Consider the following 15,915-nt stretch of genomic DNA (forward strand, 5'->3'; position numbering starts at 1 on the left):
TACATATGTTTCATATATTTTTAACACTTCAAATAGATAATTTAACGCTCTAAAATTGTTCCTGTGTATTTGCAATCTTTTAAAATGATGTATATTTTTTTAAGGCCTCTTTGTATTTTCACGAAGATACATTTTTGATAAGCGATTAGCTAAACCAGTTATCATATATCATGACATGGAACTCCATAAATTCTATCTATTTGATAGACCAATTATAATGGCGTTCGGTTTGTTGTTATTTCCATTTCAGTTAATTCCGTTTTAATGATCTTGCATTGCCTGATATATGGATCAGCTTGCGGAGCAATTGCAGTGCTGATAGATGAAGTCATCGCCTGTCTTAGAGGCGATTTCTCTAACGTTTCCTATATCTACTAGATCTGTCCGCTGAATAAGTGCGGCGGTATCCGACAGATATGCGATTTGGCCCAGGCTCGATTTTAGCTTGGCTATCGGAAAAGACCTGCCAGCCTTGCGTGATCTTGTGTTAGATCCGATAATCTGTTTTGTGGCCAGGGAAATCGGGCTGTACACTGAGAAGTAATAAATTCAAAATTAAATATTAGATAGCAGTTCAGAAAAGTTGTATTACAACTATGATTAACGAAAAAAATAGACAAAAGTGTAAAGAAAATGAATATTTTATTTAGGCAACCGATTTCATAAAAACTTTAATTGTAGGCACTCCAAAAAGCAATTAGTATTACCAATGATAAGATTAAATACGGCTGTAAGGGGTAGCAATAAAAATATCATAAAATGTTTGCAAACAGGTACAAAAGTGATACAATCAGTATTAAATGATAATATATTTACGCAGAATTTGACTCAGAGTTGATTGATAAAAAGTTTTCTGCAAAGGTCATAAAAAAATGATGCAAAATTTGTTCACGTTTTGATAAAAACTTTATTGCCACTGTTTTTAAACTTTTTTTTTTGAAAAATGAATGAATATAAAGGACAGATAACTTTTCTAGATATCCTCTGCATGACAAACAGTAAGATTAGGAATTTGATATTTACAAAGAAACAGCTCATAATTTATTTATTTAAGCTTTACAAAAAGACCAAAAAAATTAAGAAAATAAAATAACAATAGCTGATGCTATTTTCAGGGACCATAATCGTTATAAATTGTATATAAGAAAAATCGCAATCTAATGTTTATTCTTTGAATATTATATAAGTATAATCGAAAAAAAGTATGTATTATTGTTTTGAATAAAAAAAAATGAGTCAAGAAATATTGATATTTTTTATGGTTTTTTTTTTGCTCACAATATTTTTCTCAAAGTCGGGTTACCTTTTTGAGCAGAAATTTGTATGTTATATTTTAAAAAAGAAAATTTTTTAGGTTTGCGATATATTTTCTACGCCTTTGTTGAGGAATGCATGCATCAACACTATTTCAAGTACAAGTTTTAGTATTTCAGTGTAGACGTTTCGTGATCTATTTGAGCGTTTAATCGGCTGCAATCGGCAGCCCGGGCCAATAAAAGTGTATCGCAAAGTCGTGGCCGGGCTATTGAAAGGTGAATTGATTTCAGTGAGTGCGCTGCAGTGACAGCTGCAATCAAAACAAAGTTAGGCAAACGTTTATTCACATTGTATATCAATAAAGTTTTACACATGCTTTGCATATTTGCGGCAATTACCCGCGCGACTGCGAATGAAATTCAGACAGCAGCGGATAATTGATGATTATGAGTGCGACAACGAGTACGAGTGTGAGTTCGAGTATTAGGCTGGCTGGTTGCTCAAATGTCGTGAGCGTGTTCGGTGTGACACATAAATAAGCGAGTGTAGATATCATCTGCGGTGCATATTACAATGGTGTGACGGGGGCTTATCGTCGATCCGAAGGGTTTGGCCGGGCCAACTCAATTAATTGATAGCGCCAAAATGCAAATGCCAGCTCCCAGATGGGCCGGCGATCGATATCCGAAAGATTCTGTCAACACGAACCGCGGAACGCCAACGCCAGCGCCATGGAAGCTGCAGATTCGAATCTCCTCCAACTGCTTTCGGTAGCTGCCACACCCACAGTCACCACCTATCACCTACCACCACCCACCCACACATATGCACGGCAATAAAAATCACCATACTCTCCAAAACCCAGATGCAATATTGGAATGTTAGGGAAACTTTTGTCTTACTACACCGAGAAATAGTCTATAACCATTTTTGTATATTTTACTAAGAAAACTTGTAATTTTGTAATGCGTGATCGTCATTACTTTATGTAGAAATATTTTGCATAATAAACCATTTAATGAGAAATTATATATGTAGATAGATAATTTTTAAATTATTCACATCTTGTTATAAATTAGAAAAAATGTGTAATAGCGCAGCTAAGCATTGAAAAGCGTAACATAATTTTAAAAAAGTATGAACTTATAAGTCAGGGTAATTATTTAAAGAAAAACCCAGTTAATATAAAGTCACATTTTGTATTAAAGCAGATAAATTATATATATATTTATTTATATAACATATTTTAAAAGCACAGTTGTAAGAATAGAACTGTATCTTTGTAAATGTTTCTGTAAGCTGCAAACATTCATATTTTTGTACTATGTAACCCCTCCGATAACAAATATATAATACTTAAGATTTTTTAGCTATCCTGAAATAAAAAACGAAAAATCAAAGGATTTTCCTTAGTGTATAAAACCCAGACCAGAGTCACAGGGCAGATTCAGATTGTCGTGCCACTGGGCCGCGCCCCTCGACAGCTCAAAAACGGCAATGGCTAAAGTATATTCATTTGTTTGCCAATCAGCCTGTCAATAATTGTCAACAAGGTGTGACTATGCCAATATTTAATTATTCGATTTCATTCAAAGGCGACCACATCGACTGCAGTGTCAACAACTTGGCTCGCAAAGTTATTCTCTAATCTGCTGGAAATCTAATGTGGACTCAAATTTGAGGAAAATTAAGCATAAAAGGTATATGCAAGTACCCCAAAGTAATGTATATTTTTTTGGGACTTAAAATATAGGATAGTTTAAGGTAGATATATATAATGGTCATATTTTTAAGTGTTTCTCATGCTTCTCAGAATTTATTGGAATTTTGCAGCCTAAACGAACTTAAAGTCGAGAAAATGGTCTTAAGATTTAAAACTCACCATTTTTAAACTCCCTAAAAGAGCACAAGAAAAAGCTACAATTTATTTGTATCTCAACTAGATCGTTTAGAAACTTTCTGTGGCAATCTAATCAAAAGAAACGCCGGAAATGTAAAGAACTTTTTGACATAAAACGCCGAAAATCAGATATAAGGCATTTGACAATCATCATTCTGGGCCATAAAAGCTATTTGGATAATTTGGTGTGTCGGTTATAAAAACCAAGATATAATTGCTCTATAACAAATTTTACGGGTATAATTGTCTGAGTGTCTGCAAATTGCTATTCCGAAAATTGAGTTACCTAATAGGACGAGGTCGCAGAAAGAAAAAGAAAGAACGCTGGCCTATAGATCAGTAAAACGAGCAGAATTTGATTGTTATTGCGTATATACCTAAATATATACATATATATTTTTCGAACATATTTCGTCAATATCTTAATTCACTCTTTTGTATTTATATTTTTTCTTCTTTTTTCGTAGTTCGGATTTGTTTTGTTTAGTTGTTCTTGCTTTTGCGCATTGCATAATAATCAAATAAATTCATCATCTCTCGACCGTCGTAAATAATAAAAAATAAAAGCTTTATGATTTTGTAGTTTTTTGTTTATTCTCTGTGTGTGTGTGTTTTGTTGTTGTTTTTGATTTTAACTTGTTGTTTAATTTATAAACACTAAATTTAAGTTATTAGTACAAGTTTTTTTAGCTCTTCATCATTTTTAAATATTTTTGATTGCATTTAATCAATTATTTAAAATTAATCAATCAATCATTAAATATAAAATATATATATAAGTATGTTTATACAAGCTACAAAAAAAAATTTTATAATAATAATAAACATAAAATAATAATAATAAGAATAATTTAATAGAATAAAAAATTAATACAATTTCTGTCTGTGTATGCGGTAAATTTCCTTATCTTTTTGTTTATTTTTTCGTTTTGTTCGTTTTATGTGTGTATGTGTGTGTTTTGTGTATAAATATGTGTACATGGCATTTTTTGAAATAGTTTTCTTTTTTTTTTTAACAAATTTTGTACATAACTATTGAAAATTTTCCATAAAATGTATTATAATTTAAAAATATACTCCTAAAAAGAAATAAAAACATTTCAATGTGTATGTGTGCATTTCGATTTCTAAATGTATGTGTGCTTGTTTGTGTGTGTTGGTGTGAGTAACAATTAGTACAAAATAATTTCACATTGAAAAGCTGCGTTTTCAATTTCCTTCACTTTCATGCTTGCGAAAAAAACGTATTTAAAGCTAATTTTATTTTTGCCATTCAGTCAATCAGTTGAAACTTTTGGGTTGCTAAAATATATATATCGATACAAATGTCGATAACCACATAATGCGCCAAATGCGTTTCCCACTGTGTTTTGTTTCTCATAAATTATATAGATATATTTGTATCTGTATATATATATATATATATATATATATATATATATATATATATAGATGTGTGTGTATATATAAAAAATATTGTATATATGTATAATCAGAATAATTAGTTTAAGTTAATATTCCCACGATAGCTGCTGCGCTATCGATTGCTTTGCTTTCAAACTTCAGTTTAAATTTGAATTTAAATGAATTGAAAAGGTTTAAGTATTTCAATAAGTCAAATGTGTGCGTTTTCAAAACTCAGTACAGTTTCAATTTCGAATTCTTTTTGTTTTTGGTTGTTTTTTTTTTGTGTGTGTGATTTGTATGATATTTTTTAATAAATTAAAATTTAATTTTAATGTTTTTTTGTTGGGTTGGGGGTGGTATTAATGTGGGGTGGGTGAGTTTTTTGTGAAAAGAAATTCAGAAAATGCTTTCTATAGAAAATTCTGCGCTGGAGAATTTAAAGCAAACTGCACTGGTTCGTAAATGTCCTTTTCCAAGGATCTCAATATCTCTCTATCCCTCTCTTTCTCTCTTTTTTCTCCATTTATATATTTTTTTTGTATTTTTGTTTTTTTTTTTCTCATGAGAATTCTCGTTGTTTCTCCCTTTGTTTTCATATATATAATACAAGTTTTCCATTGCTGCCACATAACAACAACAACGATCTATGCAAGTCCTTGCACAAGTGTGTGTATGTTTGCTCGATTGTGTGGGTGATGTGTGTGAGTGTGGGTGGAGGGTGGTGGTGTGAGTGTGAGTGTGTGATTAGGTGGTGCACATCGCACTGAGTGAGTGAGTGGTTTCCCCGGTGGATCTGGATCTGTATCTGGATCACCATCTGAATCCTGTGGATTGATTGCTCAGCTGGAGGAGCGCTGCTGGTGGTGCGGCTGCCGCTTGTGGTGGCGCCTCGTACGGCGGCACTGAGTGGAGCAGCACTCGTCGATGGCCGGAGCAACTGCGTCCGGCTTCTCGAAGAGCCGCCGCTTGCTGGTCACTCGCGCCTGCTGCTGGCACGTGGAGCGGGAGCAGCGCTTGCGGTCACAGTTCACCTTGGAGTCCTTTAAATAGAATAAAATGAATAAAATTTCATTAGTTGCTAGCTCAGGATATATGGCTTATGGTTTTCGTTAATTGCCAGGATATTAATATTATTATTAATACTATAACTTTTATACTGATAAATCGTTTAGATCGTTAATAAACTTAGTTAAGTCACAGTTGCTAAATGAAGTAAGCATCTAAAATCGTGAATAAAGTATTAAAATGTACAAACACTTTTCCTAAATTTTAATAATTTACACAAAAAAAAGAAGTAATTTAAAGTTTTTGAATGTTTTGGAGTGTTTTGATTATAAATCCCTTTTTAGTGGCTTTAAACTTAACAACTTCTATGCAAAAAACCAAAGAAAAAGGCAACCTTTGCCATAAACTAAGAACATAAGCTATCGAAACTCACCTTGCAGCGGCACTTGATGCACTTCTGCTCGCCGTGGGACATGAGGATGGGGTGCCACTCCTGGCCGTTCTCGTAGACCTTGTTGACCACCTTGCAGCCGCCGTTGGCGAGCACCTCCTCGGCACTGTGGCTGGGCGATCGCTGCATGGCCTGGTCCTGCAGCACGTTGGGATTGTTGGGCGTGGCCTTGTGTGCGCCGGAGCTGCTCTGCTTGCCCTCGGGGCACACCTTGCAGCAGGCCTTCTTGTCCGGCCGGTAGGCCAACTTCTCGCTGCACTGAAGCGGCGGGCAGACGAGCCGGGGGCAGCGGATCTCCAGGGTCAGTGGGTCACAGCTGCAGGTGGTGCAGGTGTCGAAGCCATTGGGCGGCAGGAAGGGATGCCAGCTGGCTCCGGCCGGATGGAACTGCTCGCCCAGGCGGCAGCCACGTCGCTGCTGCAGCAAATCCGAGGCATTGGTGGCCGCCGAGGTGGACCACTCGGTGGCGGCCTCCTTTTTGGGCACACAACTGGGACAGCACTCGCCCTCGCGCTGCAGCAGCTGCTCGGTGGCCTTGCACTTCAGGGCGGGACACTTGATCACCTCGCAGCTGGACTGACCCCTGAGGCAGGCACACATCTGGCAGGCATCCTGGGCACTGCGCCACTGCTCCGACTCGTTGTAGAAGCGGCCGGAATGGAAGCACTTGGTCTCGCCATTGGTCAAATGGTTGTCATTGTGGTCGCCCGGCACGGGCACATTGTTGTCCGTGTAGACGGGGAAACAGTGGCCCGGCACCTTGGTGCTCTTCAGCTTGCCGCGCAGGAGCAGCTGATGGGAGTGCTTGGAGTGCACCTCCAGATAGCACACACTCATCTCCAGCTTGATCAGCTCCGCCGAGGGCATGCTGAGGAAGAAACCCTCCAAATAGGAGCCGTTGAACTCCTCCAGCAACTTCCGCGTCACCGGCGCTCCAATCGCCTCGATGGGCTTCTCCTCGAGGTACAGCTGCAGATCCTGGGCGGGCACTCCGTTGAGGGTCACCTCGTAGTGCAGGTTGCACTCGTTGTCGATGGACATCCAGGCCATGCCCACGGCATGGGGCTCGGCATGCTCCTGTCGCTTCAGCAGGATGGGTTCCGCCGAGTCGCGGGCATCGGCCACGGGTCGTGGCACCAGACGGCCCCGGATCAGGCTGCTCTCGTGCTCGGTGGCCACATTGACGCCCAGCTCGCCGCCGTACAGGGACTCCAGGACCTTGGGCCCCAGCTTCTCCACACTGCCGATGGCCTGGTTGAAGTTGAAACTGGGCGTGAGGTCCTCCAGCTTGGCCTTGCGCTTGCCCTGCTCCTCGATCAGGCTGATGTTCGGCCTGTCGCGGGTGTTCACGTGCTCCGTCTCGATGTTGTAGGCCAGCGAGCCGTCGGTGTTGAGGTACACCCAGGCCAGGCCGCTGCTCTTGGTGGCCGACTCCGAACTGTGCGGCGCCAGCAGGGTCTGGAAGATCTCGCAGCTGGCCCGCGTCACAATGTGTCCCTGGATGCGCAGATGCGGATACTTCTTGGACTCCACCGTCAGCAGCAGTTTGCCGCGCGACATCAGTCGCAGGTTCTGTATGGAGATGGGCGAGGACAGCTCCAGCACATTGATCTCGGCGGAGGGCTTGCGCACTCGCGGAATCTCATCGAAGATCACCTCCTTGCGCTCGGGCAGCTCGATCCTCACACTCAGGGCGGCATCGGCATACTCTTCGGCCCCGAAGACGCCATTGAAGACCAGGGTGAGGTGCATGGACGAGGCCGCTCCACTGCTGGTGGACACAATGGCCGTGCCGCCGGCTCCGGCCAACTGGGTGTCCGTCTTGCCATCTGCCAGCGTCTGCGTCTGAGGCGCCTCCAGCAGCGCACTGAACAGCTCCGTCTGCAGGGCCGTGTACTTGGCCACCTTGCCGGCCAGGGCCAGCTCGGCCTGCTGCTTGTTGCCCCACAGCAGGACCACATGCAGACGGTCGTCGCGCAGGATGCGCTTGTAGTCACGCGGCACACGACGCCACACGCCGCAGATCTTGCCGGTGGCATTCTGGTAGACACTCAGCGTGCCCGCCAATGTGGTCTCCAGCTGGTGCTCCTCGAGTATGACACCGGCATCGTCCACAAACTGAATGGCCCGCGGACGACCAATGCGCGCTGAGGTGTAGAACGAGTAGTAGAGGTTCTTCTTGTGGAACAGAAAGCGGGCGGTGGCCACCACGTTCTGCGGATTGTAGGTGGTGTACATGGACTTCATCTCCTCGCCCTTGAGGAAATAGGAAGTGCGGCCCGTCAGCAGCGCAGCGTAATCTGTATAGATGGGAAAGGGGGATGCGAAAACAAAAGGTGAGATGGAGACAAACCAGGTGTTGGAAGAGATTTCCAAATGGCAAATGGGAAATGGGCTTACAATTAGGCCTCACAGGATATCTTTGTACTTACGTTTCATGTTGCGCTCTTCCTCTTCGCTGGGCACTGGCACATCCAAGGCCACATCCGTATCTGCAAGATAGACAGGAATAAAACAGAGAATGAGATGCTGGGCGATAAGGTATTAGGGCCTTAAATGGAATTTAGATAGCAACAAACGCTTCAAAGCAGCCGCACCGCCATTCACTATTCGACACTGTTCACCATCCAGAATTGTCTAGTTATAGTTTCAGTTTCAGTTGAATGGCCGAATCCGGTGAATCGTGAATGTGAATGTGAATGTGAATGAATGGCAGGGGATCATCATGAATGGCAGCCAGGTAGGCCTGACCCTCGCCTCCTCTTCCACCCAGGTGGCATTCATTAATCGTGCATAAATTGAGGGCAGGTAGGCCGCTGCAATGGGAAGTCTTCTAACCTACATCTAACTAGGGATGTGCTTTGTGTCGCCGTGTTCCCGGTGTTCCCGGAGTTCCCAAATTCCCGGAATCCACATGACACGCTCTTTTTTTTGGACCCGAACCCTTGGCGTGAAAGTGGGTGGACACATTTCCGCTGCTGTCCCGCTGATTGACACCCGGTAACCTGCGCATAAATCACCATCAGCGAATCAGAATCGAAGTACTGGAGCTGGGGGATCTCAATCCTCATTCCCAGTCCTCTCAGTTCGTTAGAAGTGGCAGCCCCGACAAAAGCTGATTAAAGCCAGACGGAGGACTGCTGCTGTCGATGATGCCGCATTGGCATTTCGATTATTTTACGCTGCTCCTTTTCTCCTTCTCCAAATACCCAACCTTTAAGCCGCAAAAAAAAAAAAATAATAAATAAAATAAAGGGAAAAAAGAAGAACTTGGGGCCGGAATCGCATAATGAAGGGCGACAAATCTGACACCTTGTATAGCATTTTATTGAGAGCCCCGCACCAGGGCTCGCCTGGGTCTCCTCAGCGTTCAGCGTACTGCGTTCTGCGTTCTGCGGCTTCTGCTGTCCGATCTTATCGCCTGATCTTAATACGAGCCACTTCGCCAGCCAACCAACCAACCAACCAGCCAGCCATCCAGCCAGCCAGCCAGCCATCCAGCCAGCCATATAGCCAGCCAGTTTTGGCTTTAGCCTCAACTCCAACTCCAACTCTCCTTCTGCTTTTTGCCTTTTTTCAATTTGTGGCTCTACATTCTTGGGGCTTATTGGTGTCTTCCGAACGGAGACCGAAGTCGCAGGCATCACTGCCCTTAAATCGCGCTTGCAGATGAATGAAATTTTCGTTCTTTTTTTGTGGGTCTTTTTCTCCTGCTCGCTGTAAGCCAAGATAAATGAGTTTTGGTGCGCACAAAGACGACGACACGTTGCCTAGTGGAAGTGGAAGTGTGGTTGGGGTAACCCCTTCAGCGGACAAACGGACAGATGGACAAACGGACAGCGGACAGTGGACAGCGGACAAACGGACAGTGGACAAACGGACAGTGGGCAAACGGACAGGGGAATGAGACGCAGCGGAGTGAAGCCGACAAAGCCGCGACCGAAAGACAAACGACACCTCGGCATTGACTCAACGCTTTGGTATGTGGGGCCGGCCCCAAAAGAATCTCGGCGGCAGCTCATTAACAAAACTAAAGAGACCCAAACGGGGGGGAAGAGGGGACAAAAGAAAAAAAAAAATAGAATCGTTTGAAAGTGTTTGCCTCAAATGGTGGCTAAATGTGCGGCCATCAGAGCTATACGGTTTCCGAAGAAATGCCAAGCACGTGAGAATGATTTGATAAATCTGTCTCGAATTTCATGTCATATTACCAGGTGTGTGGGATCAGCACCATGAACGATCATAAACTGAGGGAAGTGGAGTGTGGGATTTGGAGAAGTAGGTATTTTACGACACAGAATGTTACACAGTTAGAGGAGAAGTTGGATGTTTTACATTGAATATCGAGGAACATAACTTTAAGCTTATAAAGAAGAGTTCTAGATCTAAGAAATTCATTGAGTCCATTAAAGATCGCCCAATAATCCCGACTCAACTCTTTTTCTTTCCCCTACCCATCCGAACCCATTATAATCTCCGGCTTAGATCATTCGATTCAGATTGTTTTCGAACCCAACCCGACGCCTTGTTAGCTCTATTTCTTAGCCTTATCGCGATCCACAATCTCTTCACTTAGGAAAAAAAAAAGGCTGGAGAGTGGGAATATAATAGACAGTTCCGTTCGCCGCTGTTGCTGCCGATGCAGAACCGATAAACATACAGATACAGATACAGATACAGATAAAGTTAAAGATAAAGTTGAGGATTTTATTGTTGGATGGCGCACCTCACCTCACGCCCGGCCATAAAAATGAATTTGGCCCGGCGATCCTTTTGTGGCACAACAAAGTTGCTGCTGCTGTTGCTGGGAGCGATCTTCGATCTTCGTTCTTCGATCTGGATTCCGATCTTGGGCTCTTTTAAGGGGGAAAAAAGGTACGGGATGGGATGGACTGACCACGACCACAAAAGATGTCATCAAGTTGAATTGTCAACTCTGGCGACTTGCCTAATGGGATCGATGCGATGCGTTGCGATGCGATTCGAGTCGATGGAATCGAAAAACATTAACTTTTATTGTCTACCTGGGGATATACCCCAACCCCTACCTGCCCCTGCCACTGCCCCTTTCTCCTCTTTCTCTCAATCGGGGACCGCCCGCCGTTTGTGGCGGCAAATGAGATAATTTAATAAGCGTTAAAATGCCCGAGTTATGTCATTATAAAAATGAACGAACAAAAAATACCAGGCATAAATTAATGCCGTACGATCGTACGTTCATTCGTTCGTTGGTTTGTTCGGTCTTTCAGTTCGTGGTCGCAAAAGAGGGGCATTCGAAGTTGGGCGGAATTGACGGGGAAGAGCCAAAAGATTCGATCCCAAAATGGACATTTAACGAAGGTAGGCAATTGTTGATGTTGATTATATGGCCATGTCATGAGCTTCAGGCTCCAGGCATTGGCTCTTCGGGCCTGACAACTTGCCCAGGACGAGCACGCGTACAGTGGAACCTGGCTAAGTCAAGCCGAAGTTCCACTCCATCCCAATCCACCGAAAAAATTAAAAAAATTGTGATTAACAGACTGACTACTTTGCTACCCGAAGTCTTTTGGCTTTTTTTTTTTTTTTTTTGAAATTTGATATATGTCCTTAAATATACTTCGATTTTAAGATGTCCATGATATAATATGATATTTAGATTTAAAGGTGTATATCCAATAAGTTATTGATTAAGTTTGTGTAAAAAACTTTTAACTTGAAGTTATTGCCAAAGAGTTTTGTATTTAATACCAAATATTTTCTAATACTTTCCGCTGATCATTTGCAATTATTTTTTTCTACGTGCAGTCATAATATGCGGAGTATGGGGCAAAAACCAAGTTAGGCAAAAAATAACTTTGGAAACGATCGTTGCGAGCCTGGGCTGCTGTAGATGAAACTGCTGCCGTTTTGCTTTGTTGCTGTTGTTGCTGCGAAATATTTGTACAATAGCCCAGGCTAGATGGCTAGCTAGATGGCTAGATGGCTAGCTGGTGGCTAGATGGCTAGATGGCTGACTAGTCAGCCGGTGACTGCGTGAGAGCCAAAGAGTCTCGCTGGAAAAGCCGCGCCCGTGCCTTCTAACTATTTATGGCAAACGAGTTGCGTTGGGAGTTTCTTTTAGACATAGTGCAAAACTCAAATAAAAAAAAATATAATAAAAACTAAAGAAAACAACTAACTAAAAGAAAAGAAAAGAAAAGAAAAAAAAAACCATAACCAATGGGTAAAATACAGCGGAAAAGTGAAATTGTTTTTTGGGTGGAAGGTCCGCGGGTCAACGGCTCTTTGCATAAGCAAATGAAAAATTGCCGCAAAACGGAAACTAATGATGTGATGCAGCGACCGCCTTAACCCCTTGCAGCCCCCTTAACCCCATTCCCGTTCGGTGGCAACCAGTTTGCGTTTGAGTTTGCGTTTGCCCCATGCCACACAGCAACTGGCAACTGGCAGCAAGCAACTAGCAACCAGCAACTGGCAACCAGCAACTACCAACCAGCAACTAGCAACATGCAACTTGGCGACTGGAATTCAGGCAGCACTCGCCTGATTATGTGAAAAATGTCACAGAGAAAGAGGCACATTTTCTCCGCTTAACAAAAAAACTAAAAAAAAAAACGCACACAAAACCATTGCCAATTGTGAACTGAATTCGGGCGGAAAATTAGGCAAAGCCAAAACGGTGATTCAGTCAAATCATAAATTATGCAAAGCACACACATATTATATGTATGTATGTTTTGGCCAGCAGCTGCCTGCCATGAGTGAAAAAGTGAAAGAAATCTCGCCCGATTTTTATTCAGTTTTTTAGACTTTAGCTTTAACTCCCCGTATAATTGGTCTATTAAGGCGCTTCGAAGGCGGCACGTGCGCCCCCCAAAGTGCTCAAACAAATACTTGAAATACTCTGGCTCTGGCACTGGCTCTGGCCTGTTGTTCCTATCCGATCCGATCCGATCCCATTCGATAATAATATAACCCCCCGAAAACAACTTCAGGCGCCGTTAGTTCGTTCGTTCGGGCGATATAAAATAGATTGAAAATAAAACAAATTAAAGCAGAGCGGCGCACACACCAAAAAAAAAAAAAAAAAAGGCGTCGATGGCAAATAAATAAATGCAAAAGTCACCGAAATAAAAAGAGCTAGCGACACCACACATGCTATATTGCTCTATGTCCAAGTCTATGGCCATTATCCGAAGTAGTGGACCAAGGAATGGGAATGGGAATGGGAATGGGAAAGCCAATGCGAATAGGAATAGGAATCATCGCCGGCGACAGAACTGATCAGAATAGAACATAAGTTGACTGAGACATAAAAACGAAATATAAATTGCGTAGCGCTGACCTTCATTTCGGGCCAAGTAATTTTTCATAAACAATTTACGCGTTTCGTTCATATATATGTATATTTTTTAAGGAGTGGGTGGAGGGGGCGGTGGGGGCCTTCTGGGCATCATAACAACTTGTTTCTGTGAGTGTATGTCCCCCTGGCAGCTGCCGTGGATGCTACGCTTAATTATTCATGGCTAGAATGGCCGACAGACATATAGCTACGATATTGGGCCGATTCATACAGTCAAATGCCTAATGCTTAATGCCTAATGCCTGTCTAATCCCGATTTATGCCATCAAACAGGGCATTTTCAGTGTCAAAATATTGAAACATTATTTGGAAATTATGGCTGTGTGTATTGTTTAAGTTTGCCCCCCCACACAAATATATGTGATTAGATTGCCTGAAGCATTTGTTGCATATGGTATCGATATAGAAATATAGATCTTTTTGACTTACCGTTCCGATCGCCGGGACAGGTCTTGCAGCATTTTCCGGGCAGCGAGATGGGATCATCGCATTTGGCCGGCGGACACTCGTTCTTAATATTGCGACACTGGACGCGTGCAACGATGCGTCGCTTCTTGGGTATCTAAAAAAAAAAAAATATATAAAATAAAAACAAAATGATATGAGAAAAAGAGGAACATTAAGATGCGAATAGAGAGCGGTGAAATAAAAAATTAATTGGAATTAGTAATGCAGATTCCCAGGCCTGTCACCTGTCGCAGTCGCTTTGATTTATGCCTTTTTAGCCACCGAATCTGGTCTAAATCAAGCTGCGATCTCCTCCCAATATCGCGTCTATATAAATATAGAAATCCGCGTGTTCGTTCGTGCTTTGGCTGTGCCTTTTTGTTTAATTATATTTTTATGAATTCGCCAAAGCTCTTTGGCTGCTGTTCTGGCTGTGCTGTTTGTCTTTTTGATGTTTCTCTGTTTTTTATTATTAATTTTTATTGGTCGCCAGCGCGCCGCTGATGATGATGTTGCCGCTGTGCTTAAAGTTCAACAGCAGCAACATGTTTTAAATAATTTTATGATGTGCTCATTTGCGACGCTTGCAGCCAACATAAATTATAATTAATTAATTTCAAAGCTGACTTTTATGCAGTGCACATTAAAAATTAACGAAAAATATATACATATCTGCGAGTGTAGACTGGAGAAATCGCAGCTTGTGACCGGGGCATGGTCATATATCCATATACTCATATAATATACATATGATATATATTTATATGTATATGATATATGTATATATCTGCATATATCTGGCCCGTCTGGTCCATCGCAGACTAGCAACAACAACTCATGCCCGATGGCGTCAATTAATTTTTGTCTCCCGACCACGAATACGCATCTATATCTATATGAATCTGGTGTTTTTTACCCGGCGAGGACACGAGTGTGACATTTTTATGTTTCGCTTGGGAAAATTGCTCAGGCTTGCCCTCGTTTCCTCACCCACCCCATTCCCCCCTTTTTTTCACTTTTTTGTTTCGCACTGCAACATTTCTTGGGCAGTTTTGCGTAATTCGATCGAGCATCCACGAAAATGCTGAATTTGTTTTTCAATTTGGCAAGGCTGAGAACTTCAGCTGTCTATAGAATATTTGGTTCCGATTCTGATTCGTAACATATCGCATAAAGAGCTTTAAAATCGATATTAATCATGCGTGGAAATGCCATAAATTAGGCCCGTCCGAACCGAAAACACAATCATTTTCATTCGCCTTTCAGTGGCAGTTTTCCCCAAGCGATTTTCATCCTCAGCTTGTAGCGAATGTCGACGGTCATTAGTCAATTTGCTCGGGGGTCCGCCCGCCGCCCATCGGTCGGAATTTGTTTGCTATTTGCATTTGAGGTGAGTTTTCCATACTACACTGGGTAACATGCCTGGGAAGCTCTGCATATTTATACGATTTACCAGAGATTGTAGTTAGAGTTTTTCTAACACCAAAAGTAGTTTGTAAGTGATTGTAATGTGAGTTCATTGATACAATTCTTTTCAATACTAACTAAAATCTCTGTATGTTTGCTTGGCTTATGAACATTTTAAGTTAGTTAGTAAAGTGAGTACTTACCGCCACGCATTCACACTTGATGCAGTACATAACGCCGAAGGGTGGACCCAAATCCGCATACCAGGTCGAGCCTAATTCACGCAGAACTTTGCCAAACTGACATTCGGTGACTGAAAGTAAAGGAAATAAAAAGGCAAAAATAAATCTCTCGTTCTGTTGCGTTGTGTTTCCTCAATTGCCATTTAAGATCTATGGGATTGGGGTTTATTTTTTTTTGTATTCTGTATTTTGTATTTTTTTTTCAGGTTGCTGGCGCCAGTCGCCAGTGCAATTGCCTATATAAATATACACATATATATGGTATGTGTGTGTAGAGCGAACAGCCGATGCCTATACAATATCAGCAAAGGCCGAGCCGATGATGCAAAGCGAGGTTAATAATAATGAAAATTCATAAAATTCAAATGACAGACGCCCACAGCCGAAGAGAAAGCTGAAATCCAAAGGGGGTTGGGGGATTGCCAATCGATCAGCAACTAATTAACTTCAATCG

General features: G+C 42.1%; 1 protein-coding gene across 1 annotated transcript; it reads right to left on the minus strand.

The window, feature by feature from the left end:
• Positions 1-3,725: 3,725 nt before the first annotated feature.
• On the minus strand, positions 3,726-15,552 carry LOC128260861 (dorsal-ventral patterning protein Sog). Its single transcript, XM_052994143.1, has 5 exons — positions 15,423-15,552; positions 13,795-13,927; positions 8,453-8,512; positions 6,003-8,320; positions 3,726-5,604 (listed from the first exon to the last, which is right to left on the minus strand). Exons 1-5 carry the CDS (start codon positions 15,450-15,452, stop codon positions 5,404-5,406), a joined length of 2,742 nt encoding a protein of 913 aa, XP_052850103.1. The 5' UTR covers positions 15,453-15,552; the 3' UTR covers positions 3,726-5,403.
• Positions 15,553-15,915: the final 363 nt, after the last annotated feature.

Source organism: Drosophila gunungcola (genome assembly GCF_025200985.1).
Source record: "Drosophila gunungcola strain Sukarami chromosome X unlocalized genomic scaffold, Dgunungcola_SK_2 000043F, whole genome shotgun sequence".
NCBI lineage: Eukaryota > Metazoa > Arthropoda > Insecta > Diptera > Drosophilidae > Drosophila > Drosophila gunungcola.

Excerpts from the sequence above, each read along its gene's own strand:
- LOC128260861 (XM_052994143.1), bottom strand. The coding sequence starts at position 15,452 with ATGTACTGCATCAAGTGTGAATGCGTGGCG. Across the intron at positions 13,928-15,422 it reads TCAAGTGTGAATGCGTGGCG|ATACCCAAGAAGCGACGCAT; the intron begins GTAAGTACTCAC and ends TTTTTTTTTTAG. Across the intron at positions 8,513-13,794 it reads CTGTCCCGGCGATCGGAACG|ATACGGATGTGGCCTTGGAT; the intron begins GTAAGTCAAAAA and ends TCTATCTTGCAG.